Source organism: Sorghum bicolor, chromosome 3 (genome assembly GCF_000003195.3).
Source record: "Sorghum bicolor cultivar BTx623 chromosome 3, Sorghum_bicolor_NCBIv3, whole genome shotgun sequence".
Lineage (NCBI taxonomy): Eukaryota > Viridiplantae > Streptophyta > Magnoliopsida > Poales > Poaceae > Sorghum > Sorghum bicolor.
In genome coordinates, this window is record NC_012872.2 from 10,968,391 (window position 1) to 10,993,645 (window position 25,255).

General features: G+C 44.9%; 2 protein-coding genes across 5 annotated transcripts; one reads left to right on the forward strand and one right to left on the reverse strand.

Annotated features, from left to right (window-relative positions):
- On the forward strand, nt 3,674-25,255 carry LOC8085824. 4 transcript variants are annotated; one of them, XM_021456743.1, is made up of 19 exons: nt 3,678-3,887; nt 4,789-4,854; nt 5,412-5,515; nt 5,603-5,641; nt 5,753-5,815; nt 6,555-6,632; nt 6,839-6,904; nt 7,019-7,061; nt 8,330-8,378; nt 11,005-11,098; nt 11,169-11,221; nt 12,282-12,366; nt 13,785-13,881; nt 13,964-14,056; nt 19,633-19,699; nt 20,016-20,082; nt 20,170-20,223; nt 20,335-20,477; nt 24,687-25,255. In XM_021456743.1, exons 2-18 carry the CDS (start codon nt 4,812-4,814, stop codon nt 20,467-20,469), a joined length of 1,230 nt encoding a protein of 409 aa, XP_021312418.1. In that variant the 5' UTR covers nt 3,678-3,887; nt 4,789-4,811; the 3' UTR covers nt 20,470-20,477; nt 24,687-25,255. The 4 variants fall into 4 exon arrangements, with proteins under 4 accessions (XP_021312421.1, XP_021312420.1, XP_021312418.1 ...); XM_021456745.1 differs by lacking the exon at nt 6,555-6,632 and having other exon boundaries at nt 3,677-3,887; XM_002455359.2 differs by lacking the exon at nt 4,789-4,854.
- LOC8085825 (peroxidase 9) lies at nt 21,817-24,095 on the reverse strand. The gene is made up of 4 exons (XM_002457564.2): nt 23,602-24,095; nt 23,219-23,410; nt 22,846-23,011; nt 21,817-22,424 (listed from the first exon to the last, which is right to left on the reverse strand). The coding sequence occupies exons 1-4, from the start codon at nt 23,863-23,865 to the stop codon at nt 22,003-22,005; spliced, it is 1,044 nt and encodes a 347-aa protein (XP_002457609.1). The 5' UTR covers nt 23,866-24,095; the 3' UTR covers nt 21,817-22,002.

Below are 25,255 nucleotides of genomic sequence, written 5' to 3' on the forward strand. Positions count from 1 at the left end.
ATTACTCTATTGCGTTATTTGTACCTCTATTTTGTCAAATGCATAGCAGCAAACTGCATCTACTACATTAATCATTTGAGGCTCTTGCAAACTCCTTCTATCCTAAGGGGCTAGAGGGGTAATAACAATTTACTCTAGCTCTACTTTTACCACTAGCAAGCCACCTGCATAATGCTAGTCACAATGATCTCTACGTCAATATCACACAATCAAGTATGTTACGTCACTAAAGCTACTACAACTAGTATGAGCTATCAAGGAAACTAGTTACAACTATTTACACTAACCTACTCGACTAGCTTGGCAAGTATACTAGCAACTATCACAAAGACAAGTATATCAAAGAATTTAAAAGAAGTGGAGTAGTGATCGATATTGAACGGGGCAAGTGTCCAATGAAAAATCTAATGAGACAATGGGACACAATATTTGCCCCCTGGTCCAGTTGATTTTCCGGCAACAACTCTACGTTGTGGCGATACACTCACTTAGTAGCTAACGCACTAATAAGCATCACATCCCTAGACCTACACAAGGGTGCCGTATGAACCAACACGAGAGAAAGATCCACAACCCACGAGCAATCCACTAGAGTTGCCTTTCAAGATCTCTTATGGGGAATATGCACAAGAACCCCTCATAAATCACCGATCGGACAATCATCACCCTTCACACAACAATCACCGTTGTTCTAAGTCGTCTAGGTTGCGACAACCACCAAAAGTAACAAGAAAACCCGCAGCAACACGATCATAAGTGTCACTAGATACCTCAACTCTAAGCAAATGCATTTGGATGTTCCCCTAATATCACTATGATGGTGCATTTGGATGCTCCCCTAAGGGCACTCACAATGCAAGACTCTATCACAGAGTCCAAGACAATTAATTACATATTATTTATGGTATTTTGCTGATGTGGCACCATATTTATTGAAGAAAGATGTAGAAAAAATAAGACTCTAAGTCCACATTATTCGAGGTAATAAATAACTTTAGACTCTATGATAGAGTCTGCATTGTGAGTGCACTAAGAAAACACACATTAATAGGCATCACATGCCTAGCCCTACGTCATGTGTAATTAACAATTTGAATGTGACCATTGGTGCCTTATGGCTCTCTCCGCGCGTCGAGTGGCTTAATTATACCATCATCTGATGTCTTACAAAGAAGTTCAAGAGCCGTTGAATTTATATCGAACCTGTCTAATGCCTTTTATCAAACAAAACACCAGCATTCGATGTGGTGTTGACTTCGTGGTCGCCAAATGAACAGTGTTCCACTTGCGTCCGATGTAGTGCCTCAACTTCGTCTGATGCTACTGCCGAGTCGTCCGAAGAAATATTTTCTAAGATAAAGAGTGACCAATTCACATCGGACACTAGATGATTTTGTCCGATGCCTCTTTGTGTCAACGTTCGATGCACTCTGTTGCCACGTGCCTAAGCCAGGTTTTAGCATCGGACCAAGAGGAGAGGCCTAGCATATATATAAGGAGATATGCATGAGGGAAGGTCATAGTACCCACCGCACTCGCACCCTCCACGATGAACCCAACACTTGTAGAATCATCACTACCTTGCTCACCGCACTGCGCTCTATCGCCGCCTCCTCGCCCGCCGTGCATGAAGTGCTCGATGAAATGACAATGAGAAGAGAAATGAGGAGATATGGTGGTAAGATTGGTGTAGGTAACTGTAGGGTATGTACAACAGACAGACAGCTGCTGTCTGTAAGTTCTTGAAATTTATAACACATATAACTTAACAGACAGCTTATACAACCCATAGACAGCTACTGTCTATCTGGTTCTCCACAAATTGGTTAATGCTTGTATGTAGCCATGATCAAATATGAATATTATTTATATATATTATTATGTTGCTAATTGATACTATACAAAACAATTTCTTCAAAGTATATATGAAATATATATTTCATAAATCAAATATAACATAAATCTTCTTTCTCATAAATCAAATATTAAACTAGATATCCGTAACCGAAAATATTCAATAACTAGAATTGAAGGTTCCATATATGGCATGTTTAATTGGTTCCGATCACAAGCAAAAATTACTTAGGGCACTCACAATGTAGACTCTATCATAGAGTCTAAAGTTATTTATTACCTCGAACAATGTGGACTTGGAGTCTAAATAAGACTTGAAGTCTTATTTTTTCTACCTCTTTCTTTAATAAATATGCTGTCACATCAGCAAAAACACCATAAATAATATGTAATTAAGTATCTTGGACTCTGTGATAGAGTCTTGCATTGTGAGTGCCCTTAGGGCAGTCCCAACGGACGAAACTACACACGTTTTCCATAGTTGCCACGTCAACGAAAAATCATCTATAGAAACTATCTCATACAGTGGAGGTTTCCTCGTCTAATAAATGCTGTCTTTTTTGCTTTCTCTTTCAATGGTCTTTTTCCTAGCCACCATGCGTGAGCTCGTGCTCATGATGAAGTAGCCTGCCCAGATGACAAGCATAAAAGGAGACTAGCCTGGACGACGAGCATAGAGGATAGCAGCCTACACGGACAACAAGCATACATGAGCCTCATGATGGAGCAACCTGCACATGGACGACGAGCATGGAGGGCTGCGTGCTCGCTCCTGTCATCACCGTGGAGCTGGGCCTTGGCTAGAGAGCAGCGTCAAGTGCGGTGGTCGGCGTCAAGAGCGGCGGCGTGGATGAGCGAGCGCAGCAGTCGGCAAGCCAGCGCAACGGCACAGGTGAGCGAGCACAGTGTGCAATGGCTGGTAGCCTGGTAGGCCAGCGCGGTAGCACCGACAAGCAAGCAGTGCGGACGTGCGCAGCGGCCAGCAAGCAAGCTAGCAATGAGGATGAGCGCGGCGGCGCATGCGATGCGAGTATGCAACTACGGGAGCGCGGCTAGCGCAAGCAAGCGTGGTCGGCGCGGTTGAACTCGACCGGTACGCGAGCGCGGCGGCACAGGCAAACACATGCGGGGGCCACCACATAGACACCGGTGGTTTCTTCCCAACGCAGAATACGTGGTTTCTTCGTTCATTGGGTTTAGCGAAGACGTGGTTTCTTGTATAGGAAACGATTTCTTCATTTTCTCTTCTCTTTCCTCATTTATTAGACTGCCACATCAGTATTTTGCTTAGTTGTCAAGTTATTCAATAGGGATAGAAACTATCATTAATGTGCCATTGGGACTGCCCTTATAGAACTAGCACTATCAAAGTATTAAGTGATGCATGGTTCATGCTTGTTGCCTGTATAGTGTTGGTATAATTGTATTCTAGGTGTATTTCTTCTTTTATTTTTCTATAGAAAAACAGCAAGGTGACATTGGTGGACGTTGGCCACAGCTAATCTCCACGCACACCGCCCAGATGAGACGTCCCTTGGAGCACGCGCCGCTGCTGTCGACTCATAAGACGCCGGCTCTTCTCTCTCAGTTCATTTAATACCATCGGAAGTGGTGTTTTTTTTTAAATATACATCCATATAGACGGCACTCCGGCGACTGTTGTACGTGCTCTAATTTGTAAATAAAGTGAAATAAACACGATATCTGATTAACCGAACTTATTCTTGACTGTGAAACAACACGAGGTTGCACCGTAAAAGCTGTGCTCGAGGCCTCGAGTCAAGCTGATGAGGGCTAGGCGCCTAGGCCAGCCAGCCGGCTGGCTGGGTAGATCAGCCAAACAAACACGCGCCCCCGTCCCGCACACGGCCGCAACGCCGCGTGCCTGGGCTGGGCCCACTCTATGGGAAGAAGCGCCATCCCGCCCGCCGGCCGCCGTGCTCGCCGCCCCCATTCAGAAATCTGAAGCCGTCGCTCTCTCTCGCCGAAGGCCGGCATCCCGCTCGGTGACTGTACAGTTCATTGCCGCCGCGGTGAGTTATCCGCGCCCTTCTTCTACCGTCGAATCTGTGTGCTTCTCGGCTCCTCCACTCCGGCCGTTCGTCCGGTGCCGCTGCGCCAATACCTGGCAAACAGTAGACGTTTGTAGTGCGAAATCCTCCAATTCCGTTTTGCCGAAGCTAGAAGCTAGCTTAGCTCTCATGGTGAGTGCTAGTCTGTAGTCTCACTCGCCCCTCGACGCCAACGGGGCCGACAGCGACGCCGACGCCCTGCGGTCCGCGTCCGCCGGTCTTGCGCGCTATTCCCGTAGCCCTCCCCTCTCCTTCCAAATTCTGCAGCCTCTCCCCTTCCCTCTCAATCCTGCAGGCTGCAGGCCCTCCCCTTCTCCTTCGATTTTGCAGCTCCAGGCGAACGAGCCTCTAGGCAGCGCGCTTGCCGTTGACCGACGTCGCCGGCGGCATGGACGGCCATGTCCTTGCGCAACGCCCCATATTGATACATCCGTGCATGGACTCAACACTCCAACCCCCAGGCGCTGACGAGCACCGCCGCCCCCGTGCGAAGCTCCACCTCTGCACGCTCGATTTCTCCTCTTGTTTTGCTGTGTCCTTTTGACCGGTCAGTTATGTCAAGACTCAAGACTAAGACTGAAACGGAACTGACCGAGAACGAATGCTCACCCATGACCGCCCTGCACGGACGTTTTTGGCTTCAATGATCTATATATTCTAACACAACTACACAAGTACACAACACCCGTCAAATGCTTTCCTATTGTTACAGTAAGTGTTCTTTTATCTATTTGTCACACTGATTCCCTGAAATGTGAAAAGTGTAGTTATGCATGTCGGGCAATTATCTATGACTGACCTTGTCATACAATGCTTTCAGTACACATATCTAACAGGGAACCACTTTCAAACTTGAATATAGGGGCACTGCTATAGTGGAGTAACATGGCCTCCTGCACTACGCATACCATTCAGCTGTGCGTCATAGGTACTTTTCATCTGCTGTTTGACAATAGGATCACCATCTGTAGTAATTGCATTACGATTTTAGTAGTTGTTTGTTAAGAAGACATACCTGGGTGTACATAATGAGCTAGACTGTCATAATTTTGATTAGGATTCGAAACTTGTTTCCTTAATTATTTGGTTTAAAAAGCCATAGCAATCAAAGTATTTTTCAAATATGGATGCACTTGTTATTCTGAGCAGCTTTTATACAATCAAAAAGCTTTCTTGTAAAACATGTCCTGGCAGTTCAGCAATGGACACACTTATGTAATTGGCATGGCTCCTACTGTTTTCAGTATCATCTATGCTTCGTGTATAAGTATATGACTTCCTGTGTTTGATAATTTAGAGAATGTTTTTTGTTAACTTCTATCTGCCATGATTCTCCCTTTTAGTTTCGAGATTATGACCCTGGGTTCTATAATTAAACTGATACCCTTTTTATAGAATTTCTGTGTTTGAATCAGCATGCTATTCCCTGCGCTATGAGAACTATTGTGCCATGTAGTTCCTTATGATTTTTGTTATTTTCTGCAGTTTTGTTGGCAGTCACCTACATGCATGTACCAGCTACTGCTATCATCGTTGTTCCAAGTTCTAATTGCTATACATTTGACAATGAAAGCCGCCTTGTTGATTTTGTATCCATACAATCATGCTCTTCGCTATGCCATGTACTTTGAAACTAGACGAAATTCTTTCATGTTGCTCTCCTAAGCAGCTTTCAGACGCATCTGGTTGGAAAGGTTTTTGAATATAAGGAACAGGTGACTATCTGAAATCCATTGTAAATGTTAAATTATCTTTTAGACAATGTATTGTTTTCTCATAGTGCATTTGAATATAGCCCAACGACTCTTTTTTATTGTAATTATCAGGGCTCACTGCCCTCTGATTTGGTTGTCGAGTTCTGCAAAGATGTGCAGAAAAGATCTCAAGAGGTAAGGAAGTATGATATATTGACATGCCATTTTTTCTAGTCCTAATTGGCAATTTACGATGTTATCTCCATTTAATTTTAAGGTCATGAACTCATTAAGTCATTATGTTCTTAAAAGGTATGGTACTAGTACCATGTTTGTATATTTTTACAATTGCAGTCATATCCTAAGGTGCCAGTGTGTATTCCAAGGGTTTAGGCAGTTTTTTTTATTTTTTTTTATTTTTTTTTGCAGTCTGAAGACTGTACTTAGGGTTGTAGTGGTGCTGACTGCCAACAAAACCATTGGAATTGGATTATAGTGATTGTTCATAATGCACCACCCTTTTACGCTGAACAAGTTACCAACTATTACCATTTCATCAGTTAATACAGACATATGGAAAGATAAGAAACCGAATATTCCTGGAACGTATAGTAAAGAGAAACCCAGGCCTTATTGCTGAAGATTAGTAAGCACAGTGTAGCAGCCTTTTAGTTCCAACATCAATCATCATTTGTTCCAACATATTTAGCAATAACACAATAAATCATCTGTTTGTCTAACCTTTCTTTTTAACCTAATTGTTCTATATACAAAATGTATTTAAAAATTCTGTTTTTCCTTTTTGGAAGCACATATATTGGGCTTTGGCCAATTTTATGTTTGATCATTTTAACCTACATGGTCCTTGGTAGATGTTGAAATTTGTGACATGTCACCATCTGGATAATACTATGCATTTGTTCATTCTGTTCAGGGTGGTTACCTTGAATTTGGACGCTTTGTTAGTTTTCGCTCTTTTCTAACTGGTTCAGATCCTATTGACTACATTCAGGTAACACTTTCGTACTTCAAATTGATTGTATATGATAAAAAGAGTGCATGCCTTTTGTGTTGAAAATTGTTGACTTACGATTTTTTATCATATAGTAGATGTTGTTTAGGTTGCGTTGAAATTAGAGTGCTAGCCGTTCTTGCTAGGGAGTTCTCTACCTTCGTAGCTCAACAGTACATTTTCTAATTTCTCACATGCAATTTCAGAAAATGCATAATGGAGATTTAGTGCACTGTGAAACTACATTCAAAAAGATGGGTCGCACAGCACAGGTTTGTGTCTAATTTCTGGTGAGATTCTTTGTTACCGTGACTAATGTTGTTATTTCTTATTTTATACCAAGACTATTTTAAAGTGATGGACTAATATTTTTGAACATATTTCAGGTAAACATCATATGTGGACATTGCTCAAATAAAGTGTGCAAAGGTTGTTACCTATTGAGTTTTCTTATTCCATGTGTCCAATTTAAATACTTTTTTGCATGTTACTGACCAAATAAAAAAGATCACTATTCATTTTCTCAAAGACACCTTAGGGGGTGGAAAGACTACTTCCTGCTGCATAGATTTAGTATGAAGTAGCCTTCTTACTTGCACACAGATTTGTTTTCACTTTCCAGCTATGGTTATCTTATTTTTTTCTCAGACATGCAGGAGAGCTGCATATCATTACATCAAGAAGATAAAAAGAATCAAAGAGATTCATACAAGCGCTCTGGTGTACAAGCATCGGTCACTGAAGAATACTAGATGACCAACAGACACCCACACAACCAGGCTATGGCCAAATGTGCCTGAGGCCTTTGACCCCTGCCATACACCACATTTTTGCCTCATATCTAATCTCTTGCACTACAGTGCTAGAATTAGGAGCCCCCCTCCCCAACCCTCCAAAGACACATATATTCCTAATTTCCTATGCCTCCAAATCTATCAAATGACCAACACCACTAAAGAATTTAAACCCTTTTGGTGTTGTTTATCTAGTTGCTGCAAAACTTGTCGCCATCAAGCAATTAAGGGCATGTTTGGATGCCGGCCTCAAGCTGCCAGGCCAAACATTGGTCGTTGACTGGATGCAAACCTACCGTTTGGATGATAGCCAAACTTTGGCTGGCCCCAGTTCAGACATAGGCGGCTTAGTTCATTTTTACGGCCAATCTCTGGCTGATCCTGGGCAGCCGATATGTGCGCCAAAATTTGGCCGGCCCAAGCTTTGGTGACTACCGTCAGCAACCAAACATGCTCTAATTCATAATCAGTAGGCCCAGGTGCTTGGTGCTGCATATATTTATCAGTAGATTTGGTTTCCTGTTTTCTCTGGGACTCTAACGCTTCGAAAAAAAATGTTGACTAGTTTGGCGTGATTAAACTTCATTCTCTCCCCTTTGCAAGAGAATTGAACGAAGTTCTTTTTTTTGTTCTCAAGTCCTAGTTACATTTTTTCCCTGCAAGTATGATGGAAATTGGCACATTAGTTAAAAGAACCATTCTTATCCAACATTGGGCATCATGTAGATGCTCTGTATATATTGGTGTGCATATGCCATATACGGTTGGCAAGCACTATTCATGTCGTTACTAGGATGATAATTGGTGAAATGATTATTAAAAGGTCAATTTCTTGCTGGTTTTGAATACTATCTTAGCCACATGCTCATGGGAAAGCATATGCTGATATTGAAAACCGTGCAGATGAACAAGGATGCATTTGCAGCATATCTTACCATGAACGGATGTGCAGGTAATCATGAAATATTCGATTTATTTACATTTTAAGTGAAGATTTTTCTGTCTAATGATTGGTGTGAATGCTGGAGATGTCCACATCAGATAAAACCAGAACTACAAAGATGTAGATGTTTCTGACATAACTGTGAATATGAAACCTGATTCAAAAAAATAAATTGTGATGACTTTAAATACATCTTAGTGTCTTTTTTTTATTGAACACGTAGGAGACAAAAGCAAATCACACTACACCAGCACAAGGGCGATGAGGTAGGAGATACCCCTAGCCCAGGCCAAACCCCAAATATGCATCTCCTCGCCAGCGAGCAGTAAGGCTCTAGCCAAGCTTGGAGGAACACCACCAAACACACACTTGTTACGAACTTACGATGAATTCACAAGGTCCACATGCCAAGGGTGACAAGGGAATTGAGGCCTTTCTGTAGTGATACCCAGCCTTCAAATTGATTCTTGCCCAATGCCCACCAATCATCAAAGAACTCCTCCCCGATCTGTGTGGCAAGGAACTGCAGTCCGACTCTTTGTAGAAGTTTGGACCAGAACATTCTTGCAAAAACACAAGACAGGAGCAAATTGTTGATAGATTCTTCAGCGTGATCACAGTGAGGACAACTTTTTTTTTTGAGCATAAGGTACAGCAGGGGGGCCCACTGTAGAATTTTATTAAGATAAAGAGAAGTGTACATAAGCCAACACATTCAATAATTGGCTGCACATGCACCTTTGTTAGCTTCCTCAGAGAAATTGGAAATTCGGAGGTAATTGCAAGGGAACTTTTACAAATGTTTCCAAAATGAAGAATGTATGAGGATACATTTTTGCTAGATTGATGGAAGGACACCAGCCTATTAGACAACAGAACCCCTTTTTTTCATTTATAAGCGCTGTCATGGAAATGCACATGATACAGCATTTTGATATTATCAATAACTGAACCAACGAATAAGAGAAAAAAGTAGATCTGGAATCTAGTTGGCTATCGGTTCAGCTGCTCCGTTTAGTCTAGGTTTCAACTCCAACAGTCTGTAAATTTTACAAAGTTCTAAGCTAGGCTGAGCTGGTAACGAGTGATTTATCCCCTGGGAAGCAGGTATACAGGCAATACGGAAAATGGGAACTGTCTACATGGAAATACAGAATACTTCCCTAACACATCATACTAGTTGAAGGCCCATCCATTGCTATGCAGTAAAAAAATCAGGGTGGCTTAACACATCCAGCCACTACTGTGAGCTCTGATTGTCCTGTGCAGTGCCATCTACTCTTTTGAGGCTCTTAGAACTCTATTTTAGTCCATTATGTGGGGTTTGGGCAAAAATAAAAGTTTTAGTGGGAAGGAGAGGGGAGGTGAAAAAGCGGTAACATGAAATTAGTTTGGATTTATGAGATGAATGTTTGGCTTGATGAGATAAATTTTGTTAGAGTTTCCTAGGAGTTGTTTGAGGAAGCGTATTGATTCCTAGAGTTGAGGGAGACATATAATTTGATTTACAATTACTTAGATGTATCAGTTTCCTTGTTTTCTAAACTTTTACTCTTAATTTTCAAGTGATGAGGGGCTTTGTTTTTGTTGTTGTTTCAAGTGGTGAGAGGGGAACCTAGAACACAGAACGGACGCCACGTTTCATCTTAGTAGGAAAGATAAATATTAGGCAGGGTGCAGGCGAGGTCAACCCAATTTTGAAAAGCTTACTTAATCGATTTAATATGAACTGAAGGTATTTCTCGGATGATTTTTGTGTATATCCTTTTCTTGATATGTAGAAAATGTGATTGAGGTGTATGGATCTGCTTTTTTTTTCTCGAACACGCAGGAGAGCTATGTATCATTGTATTAAGAAGAAGGAAAAAATGGGTATAGAACCCTTACAAACAACAATCAACACGAGCCAAGACTAATCCCCACTAGGGATCCAAGAAGTAGGAAAAACCTAAACTGCAAAAAACTGACAAAGACCAGTCCCAACAACCCTGACCCCTCAGTGCTAGGGCAATGAGGTAGGAAATACCACGTGCCCCAGCCAAACCCCAAAATTTCAGCTCATCTCTAACCAGGACCATGATCAAGGAAAGACTTGGTGAGACTCCATAAAAAACCACAACGGTTGCTGAGGTTCCAAATAGACCAATCACCCAAGATGATCAATGAATTGAGGCCCTGCCTGACCTCCCGTTCTACCCTGGAATTCGCATCAGACCACCAATTGTCAAAGGATGGGGCTGTAGGCTGTGGAGAAAGGCTCTGCAACCCAACCCCTCAGAGCAACAAGAACCAGAAAACTTGGGCAAACACACAATCCACTAGCAAATGGTTCATCGTTTCAGGCTCCTGGTCACACAGGGGGGCAGCAGGTTAGGTGTGGTAATCCTTTTCAAGTTTATCAGCTGTCCAACATTTGTTGTGAGCCACCACCACCACCACCACCAACAACAACAAAGCCTATTAGTCCCAAGCAAGTTGGGGTAGGCTAGAGTTGAAACCCAACATGAGCCCATGATCTCCAAATTCTCTCGCAGGGACCAAAAAGGATGGCCCTGCTTATTGCTATTCTATTTTTTAAATATATAACTGTGGCATTGTTTTATTCCGTCATCATACATGTTTTTTTTCCCATCAGGGTGATTGTTGAACTAGCTATTCCTTGTGTTAAAAGTGGTCCCAGAGTATTTAAGGGTTTCACGGTGGGCTTCCATCCCCGGTCATCAGAAATTGTAAGTTCCTCTCAGTTTGTTTGTTAATTATTGCTTAAGCTAGTATTACAAGTCTCTTTGGTCTTCTTAGGTTTATAATGGATTCACTCAGTTCGGATTCGAGCAACCTCATCATGGATTTAGGTACTATTTTCTATCAAAGTACTGTTCAAATTTAATGAGCCGAAGCTTGAGGTTATCTTTATAAGTCTGTGCAAATGCGAAATGGAAATATTAATTGTGTTCATGCAAGTAATCTTCAAACTGTAACTTTCAGCTTTGTAGAAGGCCTCACTTTGTTTTATAAGAGTTTCTGTAATATGTAAATCTATAAGTGTTATACCAATTCTGTGGTTATCACAGCTTATCCACCAAGATGCTTTTATAACTTCTAGTTAATCATTCAGAATGTGGAAGAACTACAGGATCCTAATTAGTGGCTTTAGCTAAGCTACAATTGTAATACAGTAGGATAGGTGTTATTAGAATGCAGTCTCAAAAGGGGCCTAGACAATAAGACTGATAGGCAACCTCTGGATAACAAGACTTGTCTGTCTTCAATTAATTGCTAAAGTAAATGCTATTTCTCACAACTTCATCTACACGAACTTCAAACATAAGCCTCATGCACTTTCTTCTGACTATTACTTTTTTCTATAATATATTCTTTAAAATTCTTCAACTTTATGAGATTTTACAAGTATTTTTCTTTTTTCAATATAATTCTACACCTATACTTACATGTTTTCAAATTTATAATTTAAAAGTTATTGATATTTGTAGTTTTTAAGGTTTGATTAAATCTTCTCCTAAAGAACAGGTTTTTTATGAACACAGGGAGTTTATAGGCTAGATGTCCCTGTCACCTTTTGAGCATGATATTTCTATATGAACAGGATGCTGCTAGTTTATGTGAGTAGGCGCTAGGACATCTATGTGAATTAGTTAGCAAGCAAATTTTTATGCAGTATCTGCATTATTTTGAAACAAAAATTTGGAATTATGGATCACTTATGTGACTATGAGTTTTTCTTGGGATCCTATTCCAATACCTGCAAAACTTTAACTTTACTCCTAGAATTTCTACTCCAGATTGTAGTCCTTGCACTTTTAATAATTATATATCTGATTATATCCCATATTAGAAAATAGAAACCTGTACTATTTCTACACTAATTTCATCAATATTCTGTTTCCCATGCAGCTTCCAGACCGAGCAGATTCATGTGTCTCTGTATCTTAGTGCCAAGTCCTCACTCTCAGGCCTTATTGGAAAACCGACCTTCAAGGTAAAATGTGAAACAGATTTGGGGCTGTCAAAATATGACGGGGCAATTGTATGGTTGCCCCTGTTTTGAACTCCAACTACCCATTTGGCCTCATTTTTCAGACCTCGGGTCATTGGCCCTAATTTTTTAAATTGAAATTTTGCTTTAATCTACCTCCATTTAGTCTACTTAACTGTATTAAGTCAACATCCAAAAAACATTTCTGTGCCATCACTGTTCCAGCATTACCCTGCTCGTTTCCAGCCACCCATGCACGCTGCTTCCGTGGTTGCCTACCTATGCGGCCACCCACCTCTGCCCACCCGCAGCGCTCCTGGAGCTGCTTGCCTGCGCACACAGCCAAATGCCTCTGCCTGCATGCAGCTGACTGCCTCTAACCATAAACAGGCACACAACATACCACTTTTGCTCGATTTAGTTGGAGGGAATTCCATTTTGGAGGTGTGTGGGATGAATTGAGTTGAAACCAGCAAGCTACTCAATTTGGTTGGAGGGCACTTGATTTTTCTACTGAGGTGCTCAATCTATAGATTGAGATTTCAGAGGATCCCAATTCCTGGCATTTTGAGCTCACGACCAGGCATGTGGAACTAGCACAGGTCTTTGACTTTGAGCTCTGCCTGGTATTGATGACCATGGGGGTGAAGAGGAGTGGTGGGAGAGATGTGTCAGTGGGAAAGAAGCACACGCTCCTCCCCACGCTGCTCCCAGCCTAGCCGCGCACACACCACTAGCCCACCCTGAGACTGCTCCCTCGCTCTGGATTGTGCTGGCGCAAGGAACCAAGCCGTAAAAGATTGGCCTGGAGTTGCAAGAATAACACAAGCCATGCTTATTTTAATTTCTTCCCCTCCCTCCCCATTTTCATCTGTTTTCATTAATTTATTTTAACTGGAAAATACGCCTGCCCCAGTGTAACAAAGAGGGACAAACAGCGTGCCCCAGATTCAAATAACAGGAGGAATCATGCATATTTAGAAAAGGAAGGAAAATCTACAATTGAACTCCAAACTAAGTGCAAGATTACAATTGCCCCAAATATGAGATAAATATCTTTATGATTTCGTCCATTATAGTTAAGGGACCTTTTCCATCAGGTTTAATGCTGTTATGCATGTGACGTATGTTTCTTTTTTTGTTTTGCATTAATTGTTCTAGGCATTTCTATTAGAGCATCTAACTAGTTTCTTTCTGAAACAAATTATCAATTAACAACAATGCTAACTTTTGTTCATTCACTCATTTGTTCAATGATATATTGGTGACCAAATATTCACTTACATATGCATATTATTTTTAATTAATGCATAACTTTTGCAAATGAGTGCACTGCTGTCAAAATAAATTCAAGACTGTTGCCATATTAGTGCTAATTACAAGGCCAGTTGCACAGTATTGTAAAGCTCTATTTGTCACAGGTTAATCCAGTGAAAGGGCTTGGTGTTACACTTGTAGGATTCAATGGTGCCATGCCTAGTACCCTATCTCCTACAGTTTTGAATGTGAATTGGAGATGTTAGTTTCTTCCTTGTCCATTGTGAATTTGTGATGCCTTATACAACTTCAATAAATGAACTCTGTTTTCTATGTTTTGTAGGTGAAATTGCCCGAACCAATCCTTATGAGGTCAATATTTTTATCCCAGTGGAGGGCTATGATCCAATTGAATTTACACTAACGAAAAAATGTGGTTAGTCCTAGCCATAGAATCATCAACTGTGCCTATGGATTTTTGTTCATTGGAGATTCTGCATTAGCTTCATTAGATCTTTATTCAGGAAAACACAAAAGATTGGTCTTATGCAATGTTCAGTTGAGATAATTCACACTTAAAGTAGGTGTACTTTTAGACACTGCAACTATTTTTCTCGAACATGCAGGAGAGCTGCTTATCATTGTATTAAGAAGAAGAAGAAAAGGAGTCTAAGAAGACTCAAAACACAAAACAAGCCCATTAGGGCATGGGTTTACATGAGTGATTAGCCAGGAATACAAGAAGCTTTGACTAGCAACCTAAACTCCACAGCACATTACGGCCTAATATGCCTAAGACCTTTAGCCCCAGCCATACACCACAAATTTGCATCATCCCTAATTTCTTGCATAAGTGCGTTAACATTAGGTGAGGCTCCTTCAGAAACTGTTAGACTAACTGAATTGATTATTGGGCCAACCCTAGAAGGGTGGCTGTATAGCAGTCATACATGGGCCTAATACATAGGGGCACATGGGCCAATACACACATACTCCAACACCCCCCGCAGTCTGAACTACTGGCGCAACGGAGTTACAGACTGGAGACAAAAAGAAGCACACACACGAGCCCCCCCACAGACGCAACTAGCCACCAGTGATGTTGAGGCTGGAGCGAAACTCGGTGAAGGTCGAGGATGGGAGACCCTTGGTGAAGATGTCGGCGATGGTCGGGACATGGAGGACCCGAACATCGCCGATGGCGACCCGATCACGGACGAAGTGGAGATCGATCTCCACATGCTTGGTCCTTTGGTGCTGGACCGGGTTGGTGGAGAGGCACACCACACTGACGTTGTCGCAGTAGACCAGCGCGCTTTGGGAGAGAGGGCTATGGAGCTCGGCGAGGAGCTGCCGGAGCCAGGAAGCCTCAGCCACGCAGTTAGCAACAACGCGGTACTCCGCCTCGGCATTGGAGCGGGAGACGACCGGCTGGCGCATGGACGACCAGGACACTAGGTTGCCGCCTAGGAAGACGGCGTAGCCATAGGTAGAGCGGCGAGTGTCAGGACACTCGGCCTAGTCAGCGTCAGTGTAGACGACAAGCTCGGTGGAGGAGGACCATCGGTGAAGGAGGAGGCCGAAGTCGACGGTGCCGTGGAAGTAGCGAAGGATCCGTTTGAGAGTAGTGAGGTGTGGCTCCCAGGGATCATGCATATGTAGACAAATCTGCTGAACTGTATAGGTGATGTCAGGCCGCGTGAAGGTGAGGTACTGAAGTGCGCCGGCAAGACTCCGATATGCAGTGGGATCTGTCACTGGGGTGCTCCCAGTCTCTGAGAGCTTGCCCTGTGTGTCAACCGGAGTGGAGCAGGGCTTGCAGACTGTCATCCCAGCTCTCTCTAGGATATCAAGAGTGTACCGCCGCTGGTGAAGGAGTAACCCGACAGGATAAGGCTCAACAGTGACCCCCGAGGAAGTGATGGAGTGCACCCAGATCCTTCATAGCAAACTCTTGCTGAAGAGAAGTGATGATCTGGTGAAGAAGTGACTCATTGGAGGTTGCGAGGACAATGTCATCAACATAGAGCAGCAGGTACGCAGTCTTAGCGCCATGGTGATAGATGAACAGAGAAGTATCTAACTTTGCCTCCACAAACCCCAGGGTCAGTAGGAAGGCAGCGAACCGATGGTTCCACGCCCGGGGGCCTACTTGAGGCTATAGAGAGACTTTTTGAGTCGACACACCATGTCTGGACGAGAAGAGTCAACAAACCCCGCCGGCTGGTTGCAGTAGACTGTCTCAATGAGAACGCCATGCAGGAAGGCATTCTTCACGTCCAGCTGATGCACGGGCCACTCGCGAGTGAGAGCCAGCGAGAGCACGGTGCGGACGGTAGCCGGCTTCACCTCTGGGTTGAAAGTCTCGTCGTAGTCGACACCCGGGCGTTGAGTAAAGCCCCAGAGAACCCAGTGAGCCTTGTACCGCTCAAGAGTGCCGTTAGCCTGGCGCTTGTGAGTCCAGATCCACTTGCCGGTGACGATGTTGGAGCCCGGTGGACAAGGTACTAGATCCCATGTCTGGTTGGCGAGGAGCGACGTCTACTCCTCTTCCATCGCGCGGCGCCAGTGAGGGTCCAGCAAAGCCTCGCGGACAGAAGAGGGTACCGGGGAGACCTGCGAGTCCCCGGCATCGCCGCAAGAGCCCGGGGCTGCAGGGTACCAGCCGCGTGTCACATCACAGTAGGGTGAACATGACGCGGGTGTCGGTGAAGAAGCGGCGGGTGGTACCGACGTCGCAACACGGGTAGCAGGGGGCCTCGGCGGCGGTGTCGGTGTCGTCGGCGGAGAGGATCCCGCCGGTGGCAGAGGTGACCCCGACGAAGAGGGGGCCACCGGTGCCGACGGAGGCAGCGACGGTAGCCGGGCTCGTCGCTGGTAGACGCGCACCTGCTGGGCGAAGCGCGCTGGTCCGGGGCCCGCATCGTGGGCACGTCGCTGGTAGACGCGCACCGGCTGGGCGAAGCGTGCCGGTAGGGTCGGAGGTGGAGTCGCCGACCCGGGAGGTGACCCCTCGAGGCCCGGGCCGGGTACAGGCCCCGTGGTGTCACGGGCGGCCGGCGGACTAGAGCATGACCCCGACGAGGGGCACGGCGTAGCAGGACCTGCAGGAAACATTGACAAAGGTGGCTCGACCACCGGGTCAGTGTTAAGAATAGAGGATAGGTCAAGGTTCGGGGTGGAGGTAGGAGTGGTGGTGGTGGAAAAGGGGAAGACAGACTCATCGAACACCACACGGCGGCCGCCACGGCCTCCCACCCCCGCTCGGCCCGAGGGAAGGAAGACCAAGGAGAGACGACGAAGACGGACAGGCGCGGTGGGGGAGTAGCAGCGAGAGCAGTCGAGGAGGTCGATGACCCTGGCGCGGAGGCTGAAGTGACCTGAACTCCCTGCTGGAGCTCCTCTGAAGGAAGGTGGGGAAGGGCCGCTGACGGGCGATCCACGTCCGGAGATGGGCGTAGCGATCACTTAGGCCGCGGAGGATGTTGAGGACCAGGATACGGTCCTCCACGGGCCAACCAAGGTCGCCGAGAGAGTCCGCCATGCCCTTCATCTTGCGGCAGAACTCGCTGACGGAGAGGTCGCCCTGAACGAACGTTCGGAAGCTCGCGTCGAAACGCAGAGCCCGGGCCTTAGCGTTGCCCAGAAACTGACCCTCGAGCGCCAACCAGGCCCCGCGAGCGTTTGTAGTGTTGCGGACGAGGTCGTGGAGGTCCTTGGAGATCGTCCCCAGGATCCAGGAGAGGACGATGCTGTCGAGGCGGAGCCACGAGGCGGGCTGGACCATGCCCACGGCGTCGAGGAGGACGTGGTCGTCGAGGCGTAGCGACGAAGGGTGAGGAGGACCAGGTCCCGCCACTGGGCGTAGGAGGGCGACTCCGGCTCAAGGACGACCGGGACCGGGAGCCGGATGTTCTGGACACCCCCGGCCTGGTAGTGGAGCTGTGCCACGAGCGGATTGGCCGGATCGTGCCAGATGATCGCGGTGTGACACGCTGGGTCCGGCCGATCCAGAGGATGTGGCTCCGACGTTGGCCGAGGCAGGGAGGCCGAGAAGCTGATCCGCTTCGGCGATCTGGCGGGCCAAGGCATCGGCCGCATCGCGCTCGTGCTCCCAAGCGAGGGCTGCCTCATGCACGTGGGCCCGGCCCTCCGCAGCTGTGGCACGAGCAGCGATGAGAGCGGCGGCGAGGGCGGAGGTAGGCCGGGACAGGGGCGGGGGCGGTGCAGGGAAGGGTGCCCCAAGCAGAGCAGCCGTGCCACCCGCGCCCGCGGCCTCTCTGGGCTGAGCACCCGCATTCACAGCCTCCCTGGACAGAGCAGCCGTGCCTGCAGGGGCCGCCCCTCCGGGCAGAGGAGCTGTAGGCGGAGGCATGCTAAGACCGGTTGCGACGGCGGCAGCAACAGCTCTGGCGTAGGCGGCCGTGGCTGGCGGATCTCCGGCGTGCGCGCCCGGGAGGACAGGGTCTTCAGCACCCGCGGCGTCGGCGCCTGTGCCGGGTGCGGCGTCAGCCATCAGCAGGGACGCGGCGGCTTTGCGGGCGGCCTGGCCGGCGGCGCGAGGCGCGACGCGGGGTTCCTGACCGGCGGCGCAGGCCATCGCTTCCTGGCCGGCAGCAGAGTGGGCGGCCGTCACCTGCGTCCAGGAGGAGCTAGAGAGGGGAGGGAAGGAGTGGACATAGGTGGAGGGAGGAGGGGGAGGAACTGCCATGGTGGCTGGCCGGCCGGCGGCGGCGGCTTGCCTGCCGGCGGCTGGTGGCTGGGCTGGGGAGGGAGGGAGAAGGGAAGGAAACCCTAGCTTGATACCATGTTGGACTAACTGAATTGATTATTGGGCCAACCCTAGAAGGGTGGCTGTATAGCAGTCATACATGGGCCTCATGGGCCTAATACACAGGGCCCCATGGGCCTAATACACACATACTCTAACAGAAACACAAGCATTCCTATGTTTCCAAATCCACCTTGCTACCAACACCACTAATGAATTGAATCAGAAATTCTAAAGGTGTATGATTATTTTGACTTTATGGTACCATTCAAATATTCAATTTAATTATTTGCGTGGAGTGAAAAAGTATTTTGATGTTAGACTCAAGAGTTTGAGATGCTACACAGCAAATTGTTAAAACCGTTTGTCATTAAATGTTCCCTTATCTTTATTGATTCACATTTACTTAATAGTGATAGTCACAGGAAATGGGGATCAAAGGTAGCATTCCACGACCCAGGAACGCAGTGATATTTTTGTCCCTGCCTTGTAAAAGCCTCGCGAAAGTAGTGTACCCTGTGACACCATTTACCCTGGAACTTTGTGACTAAGAGTGAGATTATATCACAGCATGACATACTCTGATAGAGATGGTAATTGTGTTTTCTCGAACACACAGGTGAGTTACGTATATTTGTATTAAAGAAGAGGAAATAGTAGAAACCCTGTTTCACACCCACACCCACACTCACACGGCCACACCCACACCCTGTAGTTCTCAAAGTACATTTGCGCCTGTGACAAAAATAAACTCGACCGCAACAAGTGACCTAATCACTAGGTGCTAGAACACTCAAGTGGGAGAGACCCCGCACACCAGCCATGCCCCAAAGCTTGCTTCTTCGGCAAGCAGCAAGTCACCCACCATACTTGTGGCAGTGCTATCAAACACACAGCATTCTGATGCTTCCAAAGAGTCCAAGCCCCCTGCCCCCAGAATGATAAGAGAGCTGAGACCTTTTGCAACAGGCTGTTTTTTGCCTCACTAGCACTGCCTACCAGTCACCAAAGAACAAAATTCAGATATGGCAATTATTATATTTATCATAGAAGACAAATAGCTTCTGCAAATCATGTGATATAAGCAAAGTGCATCATGGTTGTGAACAGTCTTGCAATTTTCACTATTTTTGTTCTTGAATACTGCATATGTCATTGTGCATTCTTTTCCTCATTTTGTATACCAGTATCTAGATGTAGCCTAGTTATATGAATTTGTTTGTATATCTCCCTCCCTGTAGGTTACATACAAGAAAAAGAGAGTGATCCCATGAAAGGCTGGGCAATATTTGGAATTGTTTCTTGCATGTATGTGTTTCTTTAACTTAAAAAGTCACCTTCTCAGTGATGGAAAATTCTATTATGGATTGTAACAATCTTTTTTTTCTCTAAAGTTAGTATTTCCCTGATTGGCAATTTGTTTTTTTGCACATATGAATAATTTTCATGGTAATTGTAGTTTCTTTCATGAGTTGTTACTGCTTACTGAAGTTCACTTTTCCCTGGTAGTACTTGCTATCCCTGGTAGCACAACTATTACTACCATTCTTTTTTGTTGCTCTTGCTGCAATTTTGTTGCCATATTAGTGTTTACTATTCTGACTGCTGTTCTGTCTGTGTGTAGGTTCATTGTCTTGTCAAGCCTACTTTGTTGCGGAGGGTTCATCTACAAAACTCGCGCGGAGCATTTGGTATTTTTAAATTTATTATTTGAACAACAGATCAATACTAGTCAGAGTTGGCTTGAAAGCATTTGATATTTCCCCCCTCCACTTCAGTACGGTTTAGATGCGCTGCCTGGTATTGCCGTCTTGTCAGCCTTTTTGGATGCTGTGAGTGTTCACTTTGCCTTTACTGTTTTGTTGGCTCATTAAAGTTTTTATGATCATGCTAGTCGATACATGGTACTATTTACTCACTTATGTGTCTTGATCATTCATCAGGTTGGTAGACCAAGAGGCTACTTGCCTGCAGATAATCCTAGTGAAAATCATGCAAGCCATACATCTTGGGAGCACGCGGCTGGTACCACACAAGTAGCACAAAGGACAAATGATATGGCATATGGGACAACGTGAACTAATGGGTATATTCTGAGGACCATTTCTTGTTTTTGGACATTAAATACAGCAGGGGAGGCCCCCACTGTAGAGATTTTTATTAAGAGAGGCAAAAAAAAAAAAGTTGTACAAACCTGTCTGGCAAGATGGCAAACAGCAGGAGCTGGACTAAAAAGGCCAAAAGAAAAACAAAACAGAAGTAAACAAGAAGCTCTACACAAAAAAGAAAAGCAGCTCGTTTGGCCTCATCAAGAAATCTCTGAGCCTGAAGTTTAGCCTCAAGAAAGAGAACCTAGGACCATTTCTTGTAGGTTTGCATTCTTTTCTCAATTAATCTAGGCTCTTTTTTATCAGACATAAGACATGGATACAACCCACCATCAGCCTATCCAAGAATTTTCCCTCTGCTACTAGCAAGTGAGCTTATGGAGTGTTGCTAATTATCTCCCCCTCTTCTAAATTAGGCCAGTTCATCCAACTACTTCTGGTCTCTGTGCCATATGTGGAAATGCTCTCTGTGCCATATGTACTATGGCACTATTAGTGTTGCTTTTGTGCACAAGTTCTTTACATGTTCAAAAACTTAGTCACCGGGATCGCGGGTCGACGCGGCGATCCTCGTTCCCGGGAATGTCGTCCCAAATCGCGGAACGGGAACGCGCCGGGACGGCTGCCGGAACGCCGGCGGAACTCGACCCCGCCGCCGCCCGCGGGAACTCTCTGCGCCACCGCAGGAACTTGACCGCGCCGCTGTGGGAACTCGATGGCGCCGCCGCGGGAACGGAAGGCCAAGCGCCGCATCGGGAAGAACAAGAAGTCGTGCGGCGTGTCTGCTGCATCGGGGCAAGGTGAGGGAGGCGAAGCGCAAGCGGTCAGCAGCCCCCATTAATCAACATCGGGAAGGTGGAAGGAGCCGAGCATCTGCAGGAACGTCGTCCCTCGTTCCTTCTCGTCCCTCGTTCCTTCTCGTCGTTCCGGGAACGTCGTCCCAAATTAACTTGGATCACAGTTCATGTTAATTTGGAACGTGCTGAAGCTGTATACTCGTCGTTCCGAACAGTATTGAAAATTGACGTACCACGTTCCTCGTCCCCGTTCCTCGACCCGGTCGACCCGGGAACACGGTGACTAAGTTCAAAAATGAAAAGCACATACACCGTCCTTGGTATCACGCTTTGTAGCATTCAATGTCTTATTATCTTGCAGTAGATAGGGTACAGCTACTCAAAAATTTTAATCGAACCCGTAGCGTAGAGCTTACATGTCATCAACCTCAGAAAAGTTAAAAAGTATAAAAGAAATCCATAGTCATGAACTTAGTAAACAGACTATTTTAGAAGGTAAGGACATGATTATGCAACGACGTAATAAACGACTATTTTAGAGCAAAAGAAGATGAGATACATTTCATTGAAGGTGGTGAGAAACTGAAAACACAGTTACATCTTATGCCATCACACATTAGCATGTTGACATTTAAACTGACATCATGTAAATCAAATTTTTCGTCATAAGCAAAGGAACCTGATTCAAACTGAAGCCTTTTGACGACTAGATATCCTGATTAACCCTATGGCAGTTCTTGCGGATTTCTCCATTGTAACCCATGAGGGGATTTATGTTCCCCATTTTGATTATTGAATTCACATAATGTTCAAAGAATAGTTGCTCGTTTTCTGCATAACTTTTTACTAGACCTGCTATTTCGGGGTCTTTTCCTGTCCACAAAACTTCATCTGAATTAAGGAGCCCTTTTCCCTCCAATATCAGCTTATAATAGCTGTTGTCAAATTGCGAAGGGCTGACAAAATCTAGGGACCTTATGTTGTCATCACCACCAGTGTGTGGGCACGCCGATGCCAATGTGTGATAGAAACTTTTTTCTAGTGTGTTGTCTGGTCTGTTATCTCTATGCTGATTGTAGAGTCGTTGTTTGAAACTCACACATCTGGCCTTTCCAATGGTGTGGCTTCCTGTCAGTGTAAAAATAAACTCTTTAGGAAGATAAGAATATGCAGACCCAATAGCAACATACTATTTATTTTCCATTGTTGTCTAACAGATATTCTTGCTGATGATAGTGATGCATTTATACTATGTCCTATACAATGTTTTTCTTGCTATACTTTCAGCCCTAAGCTTATAACAAGGAAAATCGAAGACATTCTGTACAACTGAACCAATTCCATTAACTATTTTATATCATATCAGTGTTTTTTTAGCATTGAATATATCAGTAGAGGTGTTGGTTGTTGTGTGTGTGTGCATGTGCCTTTTCGTTGTGTGGCCCTTTTGTATAAGGGTTTTCAATCTTCTCAATACAATGACACTCGGTTTCCCTACGTGTTTTTGAAAAAAAAATAATTTGAGCATTAAGATGTGCCAGTACTATACCTGATAATGCAACAAGGTCCACCTTGTCCAGTCCTTGCCTTTGGAAGAACTTGATAAGACGATGTAGTGTTGCATTTGGTGGAGGAAGGTTCTTGTTTGCTAGCTTCATGTTTGCTGTCTTTGAGTCCCTCCTTCCTAATGGAAGTTCCCAATATGGTCCACCACTCTGTCAGGTGATAAGATTATATTGATTATGTACCAAGTGGACCTAGATTAAGTTTTTTAGGGAAAATCTTAATTAAATTTTGCTTGAGACTACCAGCTTTTAGTCTTTTTATTAAAGAAAATAAAACAATTTTTTGTGAGAAATCCTGTATATTTTCTCTTCTGTAACTAGTGCAGGTTTTTGTCACTTGAATGTAGAGAAATTTACCAGTACTGTTGAACCTCTGGCTGCTAGGGCGATAGTGTCAGCACAAGACACTGTATTCGGACATGCTTCCTCAAGTGCAGCTTTGATCTCGTCTATAACCTCAAATCCCCTAATAGAATTCTTATTGGGAATAGCTTTTTTCTCACTTACAACTTCCTCAGCGTCATCCAAAAGAACTGATGCATCACATCCCTGCAATTTCATCACATAACTACATAAACCACGAGACAATTGAGATTATTGACTAGAGAACATGAAATCATGGTTCTTGCACTCAACAATGTTCAACTTCCAACACATGGGTGAACCATGCATGGTGGCTGACTGACGGATGACTTTTGTTTATTCTGGATGAAATTGAAATGAAATTGAACTGTGCTAACCTGAACAAAGCAGTCATGAAACAGGAGCCTGAGAAGGGAAGCAGCTATGCGTGGTTCCTTTGCAATAGCCTTCTTTAGTATGGGCACCACAATCTCATCGGCTTGTGGGCATGTGAACTTGTAGTAATCTGTAGAAAGACCTGAGATTGGACCATTTCCAATTGGATGGGCTCCCTCATCGTGACCAGGAGGGAAGGCAAGGGAGCCAGATAAGTAGAAGGAAGCAATGAAAATTGCACCAAGAACTATATTGATTGAAGCCATGATTTCTTGAATGCTGCTGTGCTTTAGTTTCGTGATTTCTGCTTCCTATTTATAGATGCTCATGTGATTCCACTGCATCACTCCATCCACTCCACTTGTGGAAAGCATCATCTGTTTGCATCAGGTGTACCTGATCTAGAGGTTGCTTTTGTGTATTTTGTTACTTATCTGTTGCCACTGTCGCATGTCCTATTATTGCCATGTGTGACCTGCCTAAACCCTTGGGATCATTAAGTTTCTTTTTGTAAGGTGCCTTCCATAGCAAGCTCCCTGTTGTTTTGTGTAGAGAGATCTTCAGCTTAGTTTGTGTGCTAAGTACATGCTGGAAACAGAAACTATTGGCCTCTGTTCAACATTCTTCTCTAATTAAATCCCGGTAATGTACAACATGAAGTGGTAGTAGTAGCTCCACCCACTCCAAATACATCCTTGTATAATTCAGTAGTAGGATGGACAGAGTTGTGCAGGAAGTATGAAGTAAGATGGGTACAACTAAACTCAATTGTGCATCTAGGTTAGCTCTTGGGATCTATCTTACGACACTGGACACTTTTGGTGGTTCAATTTTTGTGTGAAACATATCGTTAGATTTGGCATAATTGGAAACCTTTTGTTTCTTACAGCACTGGATTCCAGTAAAGTCGAACTTGTAATGGGCTTGGGCTCTTGGTTGTTTGGCTACTTGCACACCCATTTTTCTTTGACTTATTGTGTGCCTCTTAAGTTATAAGATGTACAAGTACCCACCACGTATACTCAGCCTATTCTCCTTTGCAAAAACAATATGCACAGTCTATTCTGATCCTGTTTGTTTTGTTCAGTAAAGCAGATGCTTGGTGGTTGGATGGTTCAGAATTCTGAAGATGCCAGCTTATGTTGTGGTTGGGTGCATAGACGACGCTTGGGAATCCAACTGCCACGAAGTCAGGTTTTCTGCAATCAACTACTAGGTTTTCTGCAACCGTGTGTATTTTTGTACCAGCATGCATTGACCTCCTACCACTACCATACCAGCTGCTAGTGGTTAGAGCAGTTAGTAGACCTTCTCCCGGACGGAATTTCTTGGCTACGATCGAACAGAATTCCGTTCTTTTAAGCGTGAGACTGATAGTACCTACCTGTCATTGCATAGTACGCCTGTGCTTGCAACTGCAGCGGAGTTGAAAGTGATTTGAAATCGTCGTACATGGCAGGCAGCCATAACAATCCTCCAGCAAGCAGCTATCTGGTAGTACTAGTAGTACCGACATATAAGCTGGTGTGCAGGTCAACGGTTTTTTGCAGTGTCCTCCTGGACTTGCATGTTATCCGGCAGAAAAAGCTTGTGGTTATGGTGAAAGAGTAAACTGTGCTCATGTTGTCAGGAATCCATAATCCATTGGCTAGCTTC

Bases quoted from the DNA above. Each gene is read 5' to 3' on its own strand.
- LOC8085824 (XM_021456743.1), top strand. From the start codon at position 4,812: ATGGCCTCCTGCACTACGCATACCATTCAGCTGTGCGTCATAG. The intron at 5,516-5,602 runs GTATCCATACAA...AGCAGCTTTCAG, and splicing joins AAAGCCGCCTTGTTGATTTT to ACGCATCTGGTTGGAAAGGT. The intron at 11,222-12,281 runs GTACTATTTTCT...TTTCCCATGCAG, and splicing joins CAACCTCATCATGGATTTAG to CTTCCAGACCGAGCAGATTC.
- LOC8085825 (XM_002457564.2), bottom strand. From the start codon at position 23,865: ATGGCTTCAATCAATATAGTTCTTGGTGCAATTTTCATTGCTTCCTTC. The intron at 23,411-23,601 runs GTTAGCACAGTT...ATGAAATTGCAG, and splicing joins TTCATGACTGCTTTGTTCAG to GGATGTGATGCATCAGTTCT. The intron at 22,425-22,845 runs GTATAGTACTGG...TTACACTGACAG, and splicing joins GGACCTTGTTGCATTATCAG to GAAGCCACACCATTGGAAAG.